Below are 23,284 nucleotides of genomic sequence, written 5' to 3'. Positions count from 1 at the left end.
CTTGCCTGGCAACTGCTGTTATTATTATGATACAGATATAGTTAAAGATTTGGGTTTTTTTAAAACCTATTTACAATCAAAACATAGCTTGTTAGGAGATTATTAGAGGATACATTTATTTGTGCTTTTCTTTCATCCACAATTTCTTGTAAACACTCTACCTACAGACTGCATTTATACCTTGATCTATTTAAAATTAATGTGTTCTTTACAGAGCCAAATGATCTTTGAATTTAAGTGTTTTATCATAAATTCCAGAGTTATTGCCTTTGATAACTTTTTAGAATCTTGTGCTTGCACTGTCAATAAATGTTATAACCCAGTTTGCTTGAAATTGGTATGCACTGTTCAGACTAGTGAAATGAATAATTCTATTCTAACAATTTCTGACAATTATTGTCGTTCATTGTGTCATAGAATCTTATCAAAGCACAAGTGATGTACAGTATAAACAAATTGCTTTTTACTCAACTGACTGGGTTAGGATGGCTGAATGGTTAGCGTGTGCGCGCTGTATCATAAAGTCTGTCATTGAGTCAACTGGCATGGTTTCGATTCCCAGGTTGTACGTGACAAGGAGTAGGGTCGCCTGATCAACCTTGTGGGTTTTCTTCGGGTCCTCCGGTTTCCTCCCACTGCTAAAGACCCCTATGCGCAAGCGAATTATGTAAATAAAATTAAACCATATGTTAGTCCCGAAATGACCTAGTTTGTGTCAACTGGACGTTAAACCCCATTTCTTTCTCTCTTTATACTCAACTAAAGATTCACAATGGGTCAACTTTTATTGACTGCCAGAATGACTTAACTGCTGTATGTTCATATTCCTGAAGCAATAGCCCGAAAAATCCCTCTCTTGCCATTGCTGGACTGGCTTCTGATACTTGCACATTTGAGGGAGTGTGTCTATTCTTCCAGTTCAATCAAATCTAAAATCGTGAGTCATGACGTAACGTTATATAAACATATTTGGTCCAATTTGAGGGAGTTGTGTCTATTCTTCCAGTTCAATCAAATCTAAAATCGTGAATCATGACGTAACGTTAAATAAACATATTTGGTCCAGTTTGGAGCTCTGTTTAAAGTGTAATTATATTGTTACGCATAGTGTTGAAACTCGGGGCATATTTTGATATTCGGCTATCTGTCTGCACTATCCGTACATATTCAGACTATTCGTGTGTAATTTTTAAAACTTAGTTTTGATGTTTTAAGTGCATGCAAATTCCTCTATTGTATGAATAAAGGCTAATAAACCATAAGATAATTATTCAAATAGATGATTTGAATTATTAGACATCCTTTTGACAATGCTAATCTTTTTAATAGCCTATATTGTCATTGTCACTAATAAGCTTAATGCAGGACGTATTAAATGATCACGCCATCGTTTTGAAGAATAAATATGGCCGCATGCAGAGAGGGGGAAGGCTTTCATCAAACTTTTATACCCAGAACAGTTTTATTTTAAAACATTGTCTAAATAACAAGAAAAATCATTTCATAAGTTTTCTAAAACTTTATTTATCTGAACCAATTTATTTGAAATGATCAATCCTTTTATATTTCGTTAGAAACAACCTGTGACCGACTCACACTGCCGACATTGGAAAGACAGGGGTCGGCCCAAAATAATCAAACTGTCGAGAATAAAACTTTACCACAAAAAGTGTTACATAACAAACCGTAATAAATGGCACCATATGAAGGAAACACACATGAACTGTTCAAACAACAAGTTTTAATTGATTACTGTCTAAAACTTGCTACACTCTAAACATAGTGTTCCAAAAATGAACACATAAAATGGCCTTTCAGAACACACAAATGTAACAGATAATGAACACGTCATATGTGTTCTCAAGGCTTGCAGAACACCTGTGATCTGTCAGAGAACATAGTGTTCTGTATTGTAAACGGTATGTGTTCTAGTAGAAAACATTACTGTTCTACTCTCAGAACGCCTTGCGTGTGTTCTAAAGACCCCCACTGAGAACACTTTGGACACATTGGACGGATGTAACAGATTTAGAACACCACAATAGTGTTCTGGTGGATATTGTGAACACGACCTGTTCTGAAATCAAAGAAACGGTCTTCTTGGCTAAATTTAAATAAAAACAATTAGAAATATAGATAAATGTATTTAATAATACATATACATGTATACATGTTACTCTTGATAATTTGGGTATTTGTTATATATACTTCTCAGTGATTTTATAAATGTTTTATATTTTTTACTGGTTTCCTTTTTGTACGGCTCCTCCATTACAAAGGTTTGCATTATCCCCAGTACCATCGAAAAGGGTTTTGGATACTCTAAATCAAACATATAATATGTTGCCAATAATTTTAATACCGCAGCCATTACACCTCCCGCTTTTGCTATTGACGAAAACACGGAATCAAAAGCAATAAATATTCCTTGAAGTTCACTTTCAGTTGAAAAAATGTGTATACGTGGTGCTTCCAGTTCCTTTGTATTTAATACTGCGGCGATATCACTCTCCAATACATCCTGAAATAATACACAAATAATACAACTTTAAATTCATAAAGGACACATAGGTACTTCACATTTCCTATTTTAAAGTGAGAATTATATTTTCTTATATTGTAAACTCGATTAATAAGCCTATTACAATATTAAGATTTAACCTCAAACCTCAAAATATAAATTCTCGTAACCATCGGTTTCATATATCCTTAGGATAGAAAACCGATGGGTATGAGAATGGAAATATATTACAAAAATAGTCCATATTCGTAGACAAATAGCTGTACACCGTCCATTGATTTCTGTGACGGGGGGGGGGGGGGGTAACATTTTTCCCGACAAATTACTTCTTCCCGACAATTTTGCATAGCGGCGGGTTGTTCCGGAAAATTATGAAGACTTGAGTTTATTTCCTGCATGATGAAGTGATGACCAATGAACAGGAATTTTTCCGACAAGCATTTGTTTTATAGCATATCTTTAGCTGTATACCGGTAACTCTAACGATACATATTGGATTTGCATTTTTTGTGTTAATTCTCATTTAGCACTAAAATTAATTGACCGATTTTGAAAACATGTTTGAAGCCACCAAAACTAAATAACTGATAGACACTTAAAATATTTCAAGCTTACAAAGCTCAGGTCAGGTAATATTTTATTCAAAGTAGACATTGTCCAAAACTACAATTCAATACTTACATTATTTACGGTTATTATGGAATTTACTTTGGTTTTAGAGCCTTGATGTCATTGTGTGTGTTTCTCTATTTATTTAACCGCTTCCATCATTCTCATTGGATCCTAGGAAATAGACACAGTAATGATACAATGTTTACGTATGGTATATGATAATTACAATGGAAATGAAATGGGTTACTGCTCATGGCCAATTCCGACAAGCATTTGTTTTATAGCATATCTTTAGCTGTATACTGGTAACTCTAACGATACATATTGGATTTGCATTTTTTGTGTTAATTCTCATTTAGCACTAAAATTAATTGACCGATTTTGAAAACATGTTTGAAGCCACCAAAACTAAATAACTGATAGACACTTAAAATATTTCAAGCTTACAAAGCTCAGGTCAGGTAATATTTTATTCAAAGTAGACATTGTCCAAAACTACAATTCAATACTTACATTATTTACAGTTATTATGGAATTTACTTTGGTTTTAGAGCCTTGATGTCATTGTGTGTGTTTCTCTATTTATTTAACCGCTTCCATCATTCTCATTGGATCCTAGGAAATAGACACAGTAATGATACAATGTTTACGTATGGTATATGATAATTACAATGGAAATGAAATGGGTTACTGCTCATGGCCAATTCAACGCCTGGCAGGTTTATATTGGGACAAACAAGTCAAGGTTTTGTGATTATTGAGTGCAATATGGGACATTTTTGCTTACTCATCTTCAAATTCTAACTGCCTCGAAATCTTCAACGTACGCTGCTGATCTACACACGGGACTTTGGTTTATTTCAAGTACACGAACTGTATAATTTATTACTTATTTCCTAGTTCCTCAACACTCATCATTAGTGACTTGAGATTGTGTGAAATCCTTCTTATGCGGGTTTTGCCAACTGCAAGTGACAATTCTTTAAGAATCTGAAACAACAAAACAGAGTCGTCAGAGGTCAATAAAACAGAGACTTTGCTGATATTTTGTCTCCGAGTAGATTAGATGGCGTAAGATATTAATACGTCCAACTAATCACTCATTGTTCTGTCATTGAACAAATCATCTAGCTGTATATTAGACGTTAACCGGAGCCGCGATGGCTCAGTGAGTACGGTGCTTGCTCGCTAACCAGGAGGTCGTGGGATTGATCCCTGTTCGGGGAAAGATCATCTGGATTTTCCAATCTGTCAACACTCATATGGTACACTCCCCTCACCCACGCTAACGTTAAAGAATGTTGGAATATAAGCAACTGGTGTCGAAATGATATGAATTGAGATTTGTATCAACCCGGCAAGTGATTGAGTTATATTCGGACATACATGATTGAGTGCAATGTGCGAAATTGTGCATAGACAGTGGTATTTCTTTCTTACACTTTATCGAATTCCAACGGCCTCGATATCTTTAACGTGCGCTGCCAATTTGTACCGGTCTATCATCTGAAGTTCCCATGCCATTTCTTGTCACACCACTGACAGACAGAAATCGCCCGGAATATTAATTGGTTTCCAACTTGATATAAATAAATCTATAACTTAACTTACATACGAACCATCCTTGAGACAAGGGTACTTTTCAAAAATCATGCGTGGTGTTACATCCAATTTAGAAATCATTTCCGTGCGGTCTGGTCTTGTAATTTTAAATAGTTGGGCTAAATGACTGTCGTTTGGTTTGGTTTTTCCTAGTTCCTTCCTCATTTCTATAATATGCCTGTCAATGTCTTCTTTTGTAGTCGCCGGTTTGTCGTTTTCATTTGAAGGCCTACTGCTAGATGTTAGGTTAAACATACACCTCTTTTTGGTTTGATTATGTTGAGGTAATTCACCACTTTTGACTTTCAAACTTAAGCGGATATGTCTTATTTTTTGTGACAGGCTTTTGTTGAATGCCGACTGCAAAATAAAAGAAAATGAGTCAGAAATAGTGTTGAGAGGGTTAAGCTGGCATTCGTTTTCGGGTCGGATTTCATGGATAATGTGTTGAATTTGAGAATGTCGTTTGTATGCTCAATTGTTACCGCCAGGTGTTCAGTGGAGCAGTCGCTATTTTATGTGTCCGTAGATATTTTGTAATTCTCTGGGGGCCGGGTGTGGTCGAGTGGTAAGGACGCTTGCCTCTCATGGTGGAGGACCCGGGTTCGCATCCCGGTCAGGTCGAGGTCAACCTTGTGGATCTATCCGACTGGGTTCCTCCTTGTCAGATGAGGGCTGACATGAAAAAGAGTTCTAATCTATCGAAGGAAACGGAAAACGGATTCCCGTGTTCATTAGGCAGATCACTTTGAAGACACATCGACAGTTAAAAATCGGTTGTAAGAGTACGTCATGTGCCGCTAACTTGGCAAAATTCATCCTTATTGGCAAAAATGCCAGTCTGCAACATCATTAAGCTGGCAGCAGATGTTAAACTAACTAACACACACATCGTGTGGTCGACTGTTTTTACAGTGATAATAAACCTGTAGGGACCGCGGAGCAGGGGGGGAGGGGCTAGGGGGGCTTTAGCCCACCCCACTTTTCAGCGACCTATTTTTTAAAAAAAAAATTCATTGATCAAAGGGGGGCTGACTTGAATCTGGTTGAAATTGGTTTGAGAATTCAAAATTTTTTCCGGTTAGCCCCCCAGCTCAGATACCGCTCAGCGGCCCCTGCCTGAGTAACACGTTTTCATGTTAAGACAGTTAGTAATACTCGCTAACCGTTTTAACACTATGACAAATACTGGTTCATTCGGTAAAAACAGCAATAAGAGCAGTTTAAAGTGGAGGAAATTGACAATATCTAGTACTTACCCATGGGTTCTTACCATCTAATCATATACATGGATATCGATGATACATTTTATTGCCAATGGATCTATAATGTGATTGATCTCCGATGTTGGGAAATTTGACCAAGTAGTAATTAGCCGTTTCTGATATCATTAAACTCCAGACTCTCTCAGGAACAGATATCTGACCTGGACCAGGGTCTTCAAGATACTTAGCCACCAATGGACTATAAGTTGGTAGTGTTATATTATCGATGTCATCTTTTATACCTGTTGCTATATAAAAAATGAAAAGAAATAGTTTTTATCTATATATATATATAAAGTTGAAAGTCTGTCTGTTTGTAATCTGTGCACGCGTAAAGTACTGGACTGATCCGTCACCAAACTTCACATGTTGACAGAACATGTATTCGGAAGTGTCCCGATGTAAAATTCCGAATTATGATATGGCAGTGACAAGCACTCATATGTATTTACGATTGAGGAGAGGTAAATACAATTTAGATAACACTAAATACTTAAATGTTACAGTAAATTAACAACATTGAGTTTTGACTTCTGGTTTTCGAAATATATAACGTCAATCAGCTGTGCGATATCCTTTCCAGTTTATCATAAGGTCAATTGTAGTTTGAACTATATTTTTAATAGTATTGTAGCTCACCACTTGTAGTCGGCAAAGAGTTTCTGCATAGCACCATGTCTCGTTTTCAGCGAGTAGTTGTAACGTGTGGTCCTTTATTTGAGCCAAGATCTCATCTTCATCAACAACTGTACCATCCTCTTGCAAGACAACAGTGTAATTATAAGTTGCATCACAGTTAAATTTCGTTTTACCTAGAAAAATGCGTTACATTATCTTACAAAAAACTTTCATTTGTATAGTACATTTATAAAATTACAATATGTAGATGTAATAATTAAGATAGATAAGTAGAATTTAAAATGAAATCCATTTTCGGCTTAAGACTTTCCATTTTTGTATGTTTTATGTTAAAGTGATAATAATGTAATTGAATACCTACCCTTTTCAATCAATTCTTTAAGTGTTGAAGCGACAATGAATTTCTTATTCACTCTTGATGCATCCCACAGTTTAAACACAGACATTTTGATGTGATACTTTTGAAAAATATATTATTACTTTCAAGAAATTATCACCGAAACTACCACTAAAGTACATATATCCATATACGTAACGTATACAGAAGACGTGTGTATATGCAAGAGTTCGAATGGACAGAACATAGATAACGCATCAATAAATGCATCAAACTTTGAAATATATGCTAATTATTATGAAAATCGTTTATAATTAAAACAATAACAATAAAAAACGTCAGTTGTAAAACTTAAACCTATATTACATAAATATACAATTAGTCGTTTTGATAAAATTTCGTTTTGGTTCAAGTTCTATCTCTCCCCAGTTCCATATACTTTCTTACAGCTTGTGTTTTTAGAATGGCAAAGCATATGTGTGAGTATTTGTATTCATAACACAATTTTGGTCACCATATTTATAAACATTTAAAGGCCATTTGAATTGTAAAGCAGGGTATGCAAAAATATCCCTAATGCCTGATTTCGCCAGAATATAAGATAAGATGTGGATATTATATTCGGTGGTAGTCATTTCAACTATGAAATATTTATCATGGTTGACTATGACAACTGCTTCTAGAATAGCAAAAATGGGTTCATCATCAACATACTCCAGAACAAGACAACATCCTTGTCTGTATTCATGTCCATGGATTGAAACTGAATCACACATGTATACAACATCAACAGAGTGACTGGTCAATTCCTCTAGTTTTGGAACTAAATGTTCGTACAAATCTGAAAAGTTTATTTCAGAACCTTCTTTTACTTCATCACCTCCATATAGGAAGTTCGCGGATCTTTCTCCATTTTGATCAATTTGCATATACGCCATGTATAGTTGGTGTTTTGATGCCATTGATTTAGCTAAGTTTTTGAAATTTTTATATTTTTTACTTGCAAAGTAACCATTTTTACCCTCGAAGCGCATACACCATTGGTGTCTTAAAGGTCCATAGGCAATCATTTGCGATGGAAGATGCAACATGTAATGCATCTTTGGAATAAATGATGCTCGAGGGTATAACAATTGAAAGTTATTTAAGTATTCTGCTATCAATGTCGTCAAATAAAAAGGAGTATCATTTGAACAATAACTTGATAAACAAAGTAAAGTTATTTGAATTAACCTTAGGGTATTTGTCCAATTTGTATCTCCTATGGGAATTTTGCGACCGATTAAAATCGGTAGAATGTGAATTAGTGTAAGCATGGCAGATGCAGTCTGTTTGATTTTTGACTTTCCATCGAGATGTTTCCTGTCAATTTTTTCTGGTTTTGCTTTTCGATGCAAATATTATGAATAATTAAAAGACTCAAGTGAATGGTTAAGCCATTTGAGAGTGAAAAATCTCTTTGCGTAAATGAAATGGAATAACACCTCAGACAATTCATGTGGAATTACACCTTCCAACAAAACATGCATTGGGTCATTCACAAGACCAACCACCATATCAAAGCCAGGTATACTAAGTAAACAACTTTTCCCATTTATTCCCCATATTTTGCTCCAATATGTTTTTGCTTGCAATGACAGGGTGGTAAGAAAATTACATCTTTCAATGTGTTCTCTTTGAGTTCTCATAATCACCTCGCGTTCAACAACGTATGATTTAGTATGTGTATTTTCAACTTCACATTTTCTACAATTTTTTAAAGCAAAGCCTACCCCCTCTTTAAATTTTCCAATCCAATTTGCTGCAAGTGTGTCTGCCGAAATTCCGGAGGTATGTTTGCTAGTGTAAAATAAAACATTGTCATTTTGTGTTTCTTGATATGACTTCCTAGAGGATTAACAATTTCCATGTCATCACAATTTAGAATGATTTGTAAAGCTTTATTATTCCGAGAAAACAGGGGATGTCTGTGAAAAAGATCTCCATCACATATATCATACTTGAATTCGTTACTAGAGACATGACAATTGTTGACAAAATGCCAAACCTCTGGCATCGCTAATAGTTTTTTCAAATTTTGTTCAAAAGGCACAACATAGCCGATTCTCGGCGCTTGTGTAATTGAACCGTTTCTCGTAACAAATTTATAACCGATCTTAATTTCCACGGGCTGAACGAGTGTTTCTATACTATGTTTATAAACCGTTTTACGCTTTGAATGGGTCATTAACTCTTTAAGGCCTGAAGAAGTTGTCATATTTTTAACGATATCTGTAAAGTCTACTTCCTGTGGTGTTAGGGCAATTGTTACCTGACTTTTATAATGTTCCAGATGGTTTTGAATTAAAATATCAGAAGATGATAAGATTGAATCAATCGCAGCCTGCGTCAAATTATGTTTCGTTTCTAAGAAAGGGCGAACATTGAATTAAATTTATTAACATTTTTCGCAAAAGGGATGTCCATAGACTCCATAGAATCATCATCACTTTCATTATTAATTGGCAAGTCATCGACTTCCGATTCATTTCGGTGTTTTCTATGAACATGCACACGGTAATTTACCCATGTTTTTGTTGTGTAGCCACATTTACCAATACAACACGCAACATAAAACTTAGGATCGTGTTTGTGATTACGGACATAATGATTTTGAAACACTGAAAATGTTTTGGTCGAAAATACACATAAATAAAAAAGTTCTAAAATGTTGTCATTATTTTAGTAGAAAGTCTCGTATTGGAGAGAAGTAACAACTAACAAGTCGGTAGGCTTACAACTTGCATGTATGTCATGTATATTGTAATGTATCGAATAGAAAATACAATGTAAAATGTTTTTATAGCAGAAAAATTACATATGTCAGTGTATATCCGCTATTTGTTCACTGAAACATAACCATGATAACTTTTCTTAGTTTATGTGTATACTAACACAATGCATTCTGAGTTAGAACACTTAGTGTTCTTTGACACTTCGCCGCGTCACGTGACTTCTTGTCATGTCTACCGCTCATCAAATTTTCTCAACCCCAGCGCCTACCCAAAAAATGTTAACCCTTGCCGTGAGCATATATTTTTGAAAAAATAATTATTCCATTTCTTATCTCTAGCATATACACGATAAACGTTACGCTATACGTTACATATTGGGGTAAAGTTACCTGATAATTTTACCTAAACACAAAATAATATACTCAAACGGTACAATGTCTGAAGGCAAACTTGAAACAAAGTGCGGGATTCAATGCACATGCTCTAAAGGGTAGGTAACTCTAAATACATAAAAACCAGAACACATTGTGTTCTCCCAAAGAACACCAGATGAACACTAGTGTGCTATTTTAATCCGACAAGAAAAGTTTATTTTTTGATAACTGTTTTCATTGATAAATAAAAAAAACCCAATTGTTTATATAAAAATAACATTGTGTAAGTTAACTACAGCAACTAATAGTAAATATACTTTCATTTAATGTGAAGGCTACACATATTTTATGAGTGTAGTCGATGAGAAAATGAGACGCGGTGTAGTGTGTGTTGTATGTTACTTTTTTAATTTGTGATATTCAAAACGTAACATTAAACAATTTTCATTCATTTTTACATGAATAAAACACGATTTGATATTATATAGCATATCCATCATGATCAGAACACATCGCTAGAACACTAGTGATCTCGTTGAGAACCACTGAGATCTCACATAGAATACGGTGTGTTCTTTTTAGACCTATGTGTTCAATATTAGAACATACATGACGCGTCATGTGTTCAGCTATGTTTAGAGTGTATAGCTTTTTATCTTTTAAAATCTCACATAAGAATATTCAATGGTCGACCGTGTCGGGATCCAGATTTGATCTTTTAGTGGTAACTTTATTTCCCGCTGGGGAAAACATACGCTCTGATGGTACTAAGGTGGCTGGAATACTAACATAAGATTTGGTCAGTCATAGCTATTTAAATTTAGCAGAGGAAATAAACAGAGACCATGTGTATACCGTGTGACTTTGCGTGGACCCGCTGAATAGCTACAGCTCTAATCATCTAGGAGCTCGCCATGGGCCATGGCATTCGTCTAATATTTGAACTGTGCTGCTTATGACTATTTAAAAGTAATAAAACAGTTGTATGGGGTAGAAAGACTAAAAGCTTCAGATCTGTCGATAAGTTTCAAGTCTTATTTGCAGAAAATTATTGCTCATTTCAAAATAACACGAACAGTTATGAAAAAAAACAACATTGGATAGCACGAATAGTTAAAGCATCCGTGAACGGATTTTCGAATACAAGTTTTAACACTTATTACGCAGTTAGCTATTGGTTGTTAATCAGACTATTGACCAGTCATAATTTAGAACAGAAATTTACTTCCTTTACAGCAATGTTAAGTGGGATTAGCTCTAATCAAACCAAACAATGCGAGGAGTATGCTGTATGTTATGTTCTGTTACCCTTATGATGGGTAAATAATCTCAGAACAGGTCTTATCTACATAGTTTATTTGGGACAGCTTTAGAGATCAGAGAAAAATTAAGAGGCCATGTGAAATCAATTTAACAACATTACAAAATGATATGGTTTAGTGAATTAGTAGTTTGAATTGAAACTCGAAATAAATTGCTATGGATATAGATGAAGAAATAGTTTAAATCTGAATGATATGATTAAGTGAATTAATATTTTTATTGAACTCAAACAACAAATTCATGTGGTTCAGTGAGGTGATGATATATATCATATATTTAAACCCATGATAAATAACTTCATATGGTTTATTGAATTGATTTGTTATATGCCCAGAAGTCAAAATTATCAACCATCTTCAGGAGTGTGAAATAGCACACTATTTCCACCCAAAAAAATCATCACACTCTTGCCAGAGTTCATCTAGTTTAGCTTATCACAAGAATTTAGATATGAATATGAAATTAAATCATGACTGCTATTATTATGAAATAATAATGGTTGCATACGTGCACGCTAGATCAGCAAGCCTGTCATTGAGTCAAGTGGCGTGGTTTTGATACCCTGCTTATACGTGACAAGAAGTAGAGTCGTCTGCCCAACCTCTGTGGGTATTCTCTGGGTCCTCAGGTTTTGTCACACAGATAAAGAACCCAAGACACAAGCCAATTATTGAAACAAAATTTAACCATATGGTAGTCCCAAAATCACCTAGTTTGTGTCAAGTGGACATTTAAATCACATTTCTCTCTCTTTCGATATCTCTATTTTGAAATTAATCATGACTGCTACTAAAAGATAAATTATATATCAATTTGTGTAAATGTAGTTTAACGTGTGAATATTGACAGGTTATCCCTGATGACTACAGGTACAATCTTTCTAAAAAAAAAAAAAAATAAATAAATTCTTCAGTCTTTAACTTACATCTATGTTTTTTATAGCCAATGAATAATAGGTCAGTTTTTATCTGTCATATTCGGGACTGCGATAAATATCATCATAGAAAAGTATCATTTTCCTATTATCATAAAACTGCTTTAGTTAGCAATCTTTCTCTAGAGGCAATTTGGTTCTAAATATATGGGAAATGACAGTAAGATGTGCTAAGTCTTAAAGAAGATAGTTGAGCTGACAGAGCGGTTGTAACCTCTCCTACTTCAGTATTGTCGTGCACATAAATCACCAACTATTGTAAAACCCAGGGGTATAATTCTTCAATCATAATGCCATTATTTAAAAGCCTTATTTGGCAAGAGCTCTAAGACTAAGAGCCAAGGGTTGTTTTTTTCATGTTAATCCATATTCAAATATATCTTAACCACAGATCATGGAGAATAGCTTTATGTCAGAACTAAAATGTCAACATATTGTAAAAAGGCTTTCTATAGAAATATCATGTTGCAAGTTCTCAGCTTCTGCGTAAACAAAGATTTTTCCCCTTTTGAAAATTAGGATTTTAATGAAATCCCTTGAAATAACTTGTGTGTCAGAGTATCAATTTATTTTTAGTGAGCGAGATCTCAAGTTAATACTGGTAATTGAGACTGTATGGATTATTTTATCTCTTGGGATATCAATTTAAACTTCAGATAACTTGCAGGCTTCATATAGACATAAGACAATTTCTCTCTCAGAAGAAGAAAGATCAAATTTGATTTATTTTTTTTTCTTGAAATACAAAAAAATACAACTTAAAAAATGTCAGAATGTTAACTAAATTCAACACTTGCTTGTCCTTATTCATTTTTTTTAATACTAGCTCTGTATTTAAATTAGATTTGAATAGCACAACAATTGTATTACAGATCTGAACGTGCACCTAATATAGAAGCAGCATTCCTATTTATGTTTTATAATTGAACATAATTATTTTGAACTTAATTCCTTAAAAGACGATGTAGGATGACTGCACATTAAAATTCATTCAGAACAAACCATGCATACATTCTAAGAGATGTAAATTTTTAACAGAAAAAAAACCTAAAGTTATGTTTGACTGATATTTCTGAATAAGCTTAATCAAAAAGATGCTCATTGTAATTTTGTGCATTTATCGAAAGTATTTTCAAGGGTTTTTTTTTTTGCCCCTGACTGATATTTGATTGTTGATAAAGATACATCTCCATACTTGTATTTACTTTACATATTTTATTTAAAGTAAGATACATTATGTAAGATTTAGATAAAGAGCTAGCCATTCTTGCTATAATAGTTCAAAAATAGATAATGTAAAATGAACAATTTGAAAATTTCATTCAAATTATTCTATTGCCAGCCAAGATATTAACCTTTAAAGGTTTGACAAGACGTGTGCAATGATTTCAACCACCGTACTGGTTGTTCGAAGCTAAGTCTAGCTCTTCCATTTTTAGCTTAAATCAAAATATGGCTGAACTGTTCTAATCTATTTAATATCGGAGAAATCCGATGCCATCGAGAGTTGATTGTTGCCTGGATAAGTTATTTAATGTCTAATTAATAATTTAGAAAACATTTTGGGCCTAAAGAAAGACCTGCAATAGGCAGATTTAGCTCTTGCATAAATTTAAACAAGAGCACTGCTAACGCTACAATATATGTCCACGTTCCTGCTTTGATTGATATGGAACTTTTTAAAATGAAGAGCATGAAATATGAAATGCTTGCAATGACTATAATATTGTCACCACATAGTCCTCATAGTAAGTAGTCTAATAAGAATGAGACTTGATGGAATAATGTATGCCAATTGTAATATTTTAATCCATGTATATAGTTTATGTTATAAGCCCATTTTCTATGTCTATAATCTTCCTTGTATTCTTTTAATATTCTAATCTAAATTGTTGTGAATATTAATTGTAATGTATGTATCTAGGGGAACACTTCTTGTAGATATAGTAATAACAATTAAAACAGACAATATTCAGAACTATATTATAGTTCCAAGGTAATCCGTTCAGAATAGTTTAGCTATAGTATAAGGAATGCATATGCCAAGTTTGAAGATGATCCATTCAGAATTTCGTCAAGTATACAATAAACACAAAAATTGGGCGTGGCTCTGCCCCTATGAGTCTGAACATGCACCAAATTCAATACAGTGGACTTGTCACATCCAACCTCTAAATACTCCGGCACTCTGTGAAATCCGACATCATTTTCATGTCCCAATTTATTTCCTTATTATTTCAGCAAAAAATCTTTGAGTAATCAGTACTCTGAATATTCCGATTTACGACATCAATCAGCCGTCCCGTCACATGATTTCCATTGAATCAACACTGTATAATCCGATCTTCAATCCGTGGGTGTGAAACCACAAAAGATTAACAAGCGATCACCAATCAATTATCGGTGAGATTAAAACTCGCTCTCGTAGGTCTTTGTTGATTACTTTGATAATTTTATAATCTAGTCTTGTAAGACAGTTGTGACAAATACTCAAGAATACCCACGAATTATTCACAGTCGTAAAAATATTCCTAGCAACTGTTGGAAACATTCGTTGTGCAATCAATTATCGGTGAGATTAAAACTCGCTCTCGTAGGTCTTTGTTGATTACTTTGATAATTTTATAATCTAGTCTTGTAAGACAGTTGTGACAAATACTCAAGAATACCCACGAATTATTCACAGTCGTAAAAATATTCCTAGCAACTGTTGGAAACATTCGTTGTGCATGCCGATTAAACCTGAATACCTAAGTTTGTTCACCCTAGGGATCTATCCGAACAGTGTGACGACGACCTGGACATAGAACGACAGATTATCAATGAACAAGTGACACCAAAGACAAGTGTGCGATCAACTATAGACGATGAAGAAGATAAATTAACGAAAGACTTGACCTATTCAAAATGCCTATGAATGTTAAATGAAATAAAAATTAATGTAATAAAATGTGACCAGCCACAGCTAAATGAGTCAAAATGCGCACAAATCAATAATAAGATAAAGACAAAATAAGTGAAAATTATAGATTTTGATCAAAATTTAGATTTTCACAAAAATTAGTCTATAAATATACTATCTATTGACACAAAAGATCAGAATAGCAATAAAACATTTTAAAACACATGTATTTGAACGTTTTGTAAAAGAACCGTATTCTTAAATCGGTCCTATTTCTTAAAGGGACAATAACACTCTTGCTGGGTTGAAAGCTCCAGAAAATAAATAATATCTCTAAGTACTAGATGTTTAAGTGTCCTACCTGTTGTGTAAATTATCCATTACATCCTATTTTACTTGTCCAGAGGGTTCGAAAATATTTTTAAATCGAAGTTTCATTTGAAAAGGTTTACGTTAGACGTTTCAAACCATTATGTTGAATTTTTCAAAAATTTTAAATGAGGTGTGTTTAGATGAAATTTGTATCATCAATTAATTGAAATATTGTAAAATAGTACAATTTGTTGACCAGAATAAAGATTGGGACATATTATTCAGTTACAACAAGAGTGGTATTGAGCCTTTAAAATTCTCGCGAAATTAGTTAATTTTCCTCGCTTGCAGAGGGACGACCGGTCATTCCTCTTGCGTAATAATTGGCATCGTTGTAAAGCGGAGCATCTCTAGTTTACAAATATGATCAAAATATTGTCGATGAATTGATTTTGAACGGATACAATCGAGTTTTAAAACCCCCCAAAAATATAAATAAACTCCGTCTGTTGCCATGCTGTCTACACAACTCGTTAGCTCCGCGTGCAAGACATTATCGATAAATATTTGGTTTTGGCGATAATGTTTTTGGGTACCTATATTCGATTCACTCTGATAAGTGGCAGAAAAAAATAATTCTGATCGTATATAGATTGCCGTTGAGTGTTAATCGAAACCACGTGGCTGATTATGTAAATTAATCGACAAGCGGGTGTGTGTCATTGAGTAATACTATTAGTAATGAACTGTCACGGGTCAATGATAAAGCCGTTGACAACTCATTATTTACTCCGAATAATTAATCCAAGTGGTGATTATTTGATATCTCATTTCATCTTTAAAAAAATAATCTATAGGCCTTAAATGGAAATAAACAAAATGGCCAATAATTTTCTTTTCGAAGAGAATTTTATTGATAGCTGAATTCCGTTTATTGTCATTTCTTCATATGGCATGCAAAGTAAGGAATGCATCTGGGATATTATTGTTTAAAATTCTCTTTTCATCAAGGGTCGCCTGTCAAACCTTGTGGGTTTTCTCCGGGTCCTCCGGTTTCCTCCCACTGCTAAAGACCCCTACTCGCAAGCGAATTATTGAAATAGTTTGTGTCGAGTCGATGTTAACCCCATTTCTCTCTCTCTCTATCACCATGGGTCGAAAAAATGAGAACGACCAACGAGCCGAAATGCAACGATTCTCGAGTCTGCCATTGAGTATCCTCTGAATAATGTTGATATTCACATCAAAGCCAAAATGCACGAAAGTGAACGTAAGCATTTCTTGACTATGAAATTGACTTTTCTATAGGGACTCATATTTTGATAACGTCACGGTACCTGAAAATAATAATAGACCTATCGTACACGCAAAATCTTATTTTAATTCACATGTTAAATGAACACGTGTACAGCTGTGGCGGCTTCTTTGATGATTATCCAATCAACAATCTTAATCTTCTGACCACTAGCTGGCACTAAGGTGCTAATTAATTGATGAGATTAACTGAGTTAACTCACCAAAGTTATAATATTACAACAGACTACTAATGTATAGATTGTTCTTCAGTATATAAAACTATCATGTGAATATTATGCCGTATGTGTTGTGGATGTTTCGTTACGAAAGGAGTGCATTTATTACCATTTTTGTCGTCAGCACCCTTGAAATCCTAAATAAAAAACATATTAAACGACAAAATAGCAAATAAATTGCGGAAATAGTAGGATCAATTTTTTACTACAATTTTCATCTTCAGCACCCCTGAAAACCCATGGAAAGAAATATTCAACGACAAAACAGCAGATAAATGGCCTAGTTGCTATGGGATTTTGTTTTGGAACATACCAAATCTTTGACATACTTTTTCTCAAAACTTGCTTTTGTAAGTTGGGTAGCTTCTAATGGACACAGTTCAGTCAATTTTTGCCCAATTCAAACAAAGTATACATCAAATTGAAGGTAATGAATTAGAGAATGTGAAAATAACAATAACTCAATTTTCAAAATTTCCTCATTGTGACTCAGTATGCTATAGGGGGTCACAAATATTGAATGTACATTTTTAAAGGGAATAACGTTCTGGGAATTCGAAGCTACATTAGGTCGTGGTTAATTAATTGTCAGTTTCTCATGACCTGAGTTTGTGAAATATACATGCTGCATGCGCTAATTATTAATTATTGAGATGAAATTTAATTTTTTTTAGCTTAATGCTGTTTCTATTTCAGCAATAACTAATGTCAGTTACTTGGTCGTTGAAAAACCAACGGTAACCATTTATTAAATATTTTTATAGATTAAAATATTGGTTGCACAATAGCCGGGTATCGGAAGACTTGATCATAATACATGTAATAGGTCTAAATTATTACTGATACGCTTCTAAGTTAATGGTTCGTTAATTCATTCATTCTTGGCATTTCATTTCTTTATCCGTCCTTACTTTGACAGGTTACGAAATGACCTGTTCCAAACTGGTTGATGATTTGTTCTGACATAGATAATTAAAAGCATACCCTTGGATTTTTAAATACAAAATAAGTTAGATTATTTAACAGGTCAGTTAAAGAATTTACTACACACGTGGTCGTTTCTCTAGCCGTGAAGGAAGATAGTACCAATGCTATGGTAATAGCCCGTACATGTATGTTTATGCTTCAACTTTGAACACATCATCGGCACATGGCATCACGATAATATAAATATTATTATTTTGTCTATCTTAATCAAACTGTTTCCATTTATTTGTATCTTTGTGTCCTTTTGAGACTGTTTGTATAGTGTTGTTAATAAAATACGGTGAAAGGCGTGAAGCATTGTCAACCAGTCCGTATTTCATGATCAAGACTATCTCATGGCGGCAGTTCTGGGACCGTTGGTTGCTAGTCACTTAAATAAAATAATTTAGCAAGAATTAAGACATTTATATCTTTCTGTGAATTTTATTACAAATGACAAGTGCCTTATAGAGTATATATGTGGTCTTTGGTGACCTACATGTACCATTTCTTGGTATGGATGACAGATATGATATGGCTTTATCACTTCCGGTTTTACGGATGGACTCTGTGTATTTTTTCACATTCTAGCCTACTTTACTTATCACCTACGGTTTCATGGTCATCGATAAATAGTTGAGTTTAATGCGTCAATTCATTGTTCATATTTAAAGGCATACAAATATAGTTTTAAAGGACAAATTTTGGACATCACTAAATTTGACCAAATAATTATGGGCCATACTATATACCGGAAAACACTGGAAAACAACCGGAAAACACCATTTTATACTGAATACCGGAAAAACACTAAATACCGGAAAACATCCTAAATACCGGACAACACCCTAAATAGGTAACCCGGGGTAGAGAGGAAATGGTCTGATGCAACAAGGTCGTTCTGTTTTAGTGGTGAATCCCGAATCCCGAATAACGTACTGGCTCGTTATTCGGGATTCGGCAATACAACTACCGTGGGGAGCAGAGAGGAAATGGTCGGATGCAACGTAGGTCGTTCTGTTTTAGTGCCGAATAACGAGCCAGCACGTTATTCGGGATTCGGCAATACAACAGGTAATTGCTGGAGATGACTGTCCCGTGCACTTTAACAAACCAGTCAGCACCCTATTCGCTCGACAAATGGTGGTCTCCTTGTGAGTCGGTCACCCAACGTACCCTTACCCCTACGGTCAGGGGTTGCGAGGAGATGGTCGGATGCAAGGTAGGTCGGTCTGTTTTAGTAACAAGCCAGCACGGTATTCGGGATTCGTGAATAACATGCCAACGAAATGGATGCCACGCAATTCTCAGACAGGCTGTAATCTGAAAAGTGTCTATCCTTTCCAAGAGCTATCCATCTCGTTGGAAGGGCTAAAAATCTACTTGTTTCTGAGCTTACTTTCATTCCAGGGTCAAATATAATCACTTGAACCATAATAATATTCAAAATATTCCATCATATTCCGAGGGCCACACACAGGATTTTTTTCTTGATTACTTTTCGAGCTTTTTTCCCCAACTTGTTGACCAGTTTTCCTTGAGAAAACCCCAACTTTCGCCCTATTGTCCATGAGAAAACTACATATTTTATCTTACTGTATGTCCCCGAGAAAATTTTTTTTCCGACAATCGATATTCAAGATGTTTTCTGTTGCACAAATTATGCTGCACTGTGTAAGAACTTTGATCTGAAGATTGTAGATGGAAAAGTATCATTCGCACTATTTCAAAGTAAACCTGCATTGTCGTATATCATCCTGTAATTTGTGATTAATGACAATGACTGTGGAAATAATATGGTTTGAGGAGGAGATTTATGTTTGTCACGTGACTGGACAATTCACCCCCGTCCCACCCTGACAATGATCCCTTCCGGAGCGGCGCGGCGGGCTCTGTAAAAAAATGTCGGGCACAGTTTACTCTTCTAAGTTTTCCGGTAGCTATTTAGTAACCCGAAGTTTGGTCCTCGTGTGTGGTTTTGGACCAGGTGAGCGCTGATGAAATAAGTTCATTAACATACAAGCGAGTGATTGCCTACGGTCAAAGAAAAATTTGTTTTCAGATTTTTTTAAACAATTTCTTCTCCCAAATTTCTCTCAAAAACAATTCAAATTTTTTTTCCAGTATTTTTCTCTGTAAAGTTATTTTCTACCGAATGTTTTTTTGTAAAACCAATTTTTCAGAAAAATTCGAATTCTTTTTTTGTGAGATAATTTTTTTCGTCAAAAAAAATTTTGGAGAAAAAAAAATCGGAAATTTTTTATGGGGGGTGGGGGCTATTTGTAAAACGAACATTGTAATGAGCTTCACCTTCCTTCATCGGTGCTCACTTGGTCCAAAACCGCACACAGAGGATCAGGCTCCGGGTTACCTATTTAGGGTGTTTTCCGGTATTTAGGTTGTTTTCCGGTATTTAGTGTTTTTCCGGTGTTTTCCGGTATTCAGTATAAAATGGTGTTTTCCGGTGTTTTCTGGTTGTTTTCCGGTATATAGTATTGCCGAATAATTATGGAAGTGCGTAATTATTACGGATGAAAACGGACATGCGGGCAGGTCATGAGAAACAAACAATTAATTAACGCGGCCTTATAATAATACTTCTGGTTTTCGAAGTTACAATAATAATTCCGGCTTTGAGAAAACTGAGTAATCCCATACGATCTCGGATTTGACAAGAGTCCACTGTAGTTGCCATCCTTAGGCTATAAGGAATACTTATACCAAGTTCCAAGACGATCCATTAAAAATTGTGGCCTATAAGCAACACATAGACACACAAAGAAAAAAATGGGTGTGGCTCAGCCCCCAGGAGTCGGCCATTCACCAAAAACAGTAGGGATCATCCTTAAGTAGGGTATAAGGAATAGGTATGCAAAGTTTCAAAAGGATCTGTTAAGAATTGCGACAATAAGGTGACACAAAGGTACACACAAAATTGGGTGTGGCTCTGTCCCATGGGGTCGGGCATGCACCAAAAAAAATAGCGGTCATCCTTGTATAGAAAATAAGTATGAAAAGTTCCCAAGACGATCCATTAAGAATTGTGGCCTATACAGAAACACAAAGAGAAAATGGGCATTTCTCTGACCTTGAGGGTTGGGCATGCACCCAAAAAAAATGGGGGTGATCCTTAGTGTGTAAGGAATAAGTATACAAAGTTTCAAAATGATCCATTGAGCAGAGTTAAGCAGTTTGATTGGTTGAGACTTTGGAACATGATAACTTTGGTTCTAATTGGGTGATAGTAATGACAAATTTTGGGTATAAATTCATTATATCAATACACTGACTAAGTTCAATGATGATAATTTTCTGCTTAGGCTAAGTAGGGATAAGCCATTTTATTGGTCAAGATTTTGGAACATAACAACATAGTTGAGGTATAGATGTTAATTAGGCGATTGTCTTGATTGAGTTCAATGATTAATATTTCCCATTAAAGCTAAGCAGAGTTTATCTATTTCTTTGGTCAATGCTTTGGGACAAGATAACTTTGACATTACCAGTTACTTCAAAGCCTGAGTTTGATAGTGAACATTTTATGCTTAGACTAAGCATAGATAATCAGTTTGATTACTCGATAACTTTATACTTTTGAAAAAGATAAATGTGCAATTAATTAATATGTTTCATTTGTTTATTTTTGGATTTTGGCGGGGGACATCAGCCTCACTGTTGGCTTGTTTAAGAAGTCATTTTCGTCATGATGGGAACAACTGATAATCGACTTGAAAAACTGTACTTATCTAACTGTTTTAGAGTTTAACTTGGTGCTTATTTTTATTACAGCCCTGGCCAATACAAGGTGGTGAATGGGGTACAACAACTTGTAGTTACCCAGAAATTATAATAACAGGGTAAGAACTATTTATGGTTTTTATGCACCCACATTGAAATGTGGTTGTATATTGCCGTTGCCGTCCGTCGGTCCATCTGTCCGGTTAAAGTTAATATCCAATTGACTTTGAATTTATACACAGTGTTAAAGGTCATAAGACGCAGAATCCTATTGATTTTCAACGATTTCCAGTAATTACTGCCAAAGTTATGGCCCTTGACCTCTTTGAAAAACCTTTTAGAAGCTCTTGAGTCTAAAGAATCCTGTTCATTTTCAACGATTTCTGATAATTACTGCAAGAGTTAAAGCCCTTGATCACTTTGAAAAGTCTTGGCTAAAGTTAATATAAATTTTTTTAAGCTCATGAGACAATCAATCAATATGCAACAACACTTGTTGACTGCCCAGATGACTTAGCTGTTGTGGGCGTATGTTTCGTTACCTGGCGGGGGGTTGGATGGCTGAATGGTTAGCGCGCGCGCTGTATCATAAAGTCTGTCATTGAGTCGACTGGCGTGGTTTCGAATCCCCGGTTGTACGTGGAGTAGGGTCGCCTGTCCATCCTCGTGGGTTTTCTCCGGGTCCTCCGGTTTCCTCCCACTGCTAAAGACCCCTGCGCGCAAGCGAATTATGTAAATAAAATTAAACCAAATGTTAGTCCCGAAATGACCAAGTTTGTGTCGAGTGGACGTTAAACCCCATTTCTCTCTTTCTCTCTCGTTACCTGGCAACCTATCTTTTATGGATGCAGATTTTTTGACAGCAATTATATAAACGTGACATTTTATCCGTTGTAAGCATCTCTTGTGAACACACTACAGATTACTTTATCAACTGATCATTTTTAACGACCACATTTTCATGTGGATCTATTATGCCGTCGACCCTGTAAGTTCTCTGGATGTTCGGCCACTTGTAAAATGTTTTTGAGATTAGTGAAACGAAGAACCCTAGAATTAAAACAATTTCGAAAATGACTTCAACAGTTATGGCCAATGTTTCACTTCCTTGAATTTTGTGACCGCTTTATTAATGGTAAAAGTTATCATCTGATTCATTGTTCAAATTAGTAAATGAAATGAAGCCTGTTGAATTTAATAATTTCCTTTATATTTGTGGCTGTTGTTTAACTTTGTAGTATCCTGTGAACAGACTAAAACGACAAAAGTAATCATCCAATCTATTTGAAGTTTCTATTCATTATTCAAATTAATGAAACAAAGATAGAATTTAGGTTAATAATGTCTAAAGTTATGGCACTTTGTAGAAACTTGTGAACGCAGTCATCATCTGAACTGTTGCGATGACTAACGATTACGTAAAAATTTTATAATTATTGATACAATTATAGTT

General features: G+C 34.8%; 1 protein-coding gene and 1 long non-coding RNA gene across 2 annotated transcripts in view; one reads left to right on the top strand and one right to left on the bottom strand.

Moving 5' to 3' along the window:
* LOC126811551 (syntaxin-binding protein 5) overlaps positions 1–23,284 on the top strand; it is a 90,493-nt gene that overhangs the window by 52,605 nt on the left and 14,604 nt on the right. The window contains exon 13 of the mRNA XM_056099211.1: positions 21,883–21,950. Coding sequence (XP_055955186.1) covers positions 21,883–21,950 — 68 coding nt within the window. The remainder of the gene's footprint in view (positions 1–21,882; positions 21,951–23,284) is intronic.
* On the bottom strand, positions 2,132–3,283 carry LOC126811562 (uncharacterized). Its single transcript, XR_007675641.2, has 2 exons — positions 3,203–3,283; positions 2,132–2,521 (listed from the first exon to the last, which is right to left on the bottom strand). It is a non-coding gene; the product is annotated as an uncharacterized LOC126811562 (long non-coding RNA).

The sequence above is a fragment of the Patella vulgata genome, chromosome 2 (assembly GCF_932274485.2).
Source record: "Patella vulgata chromosome 2, xgPatVulg1.2, whole genome shotgun sequence".
In the NCBI taxonomy this organism is placed as follows: Eukaryota; Metazoa; Mollusca; class Gastropoda; family Patellidae; genus Patella; species Patella vulgata.
The sequence above is the reverse complement of the archived record's forward strand: the minus strand, read 5'-3'. Positions and strand labels throughout refer to the sequence as shown.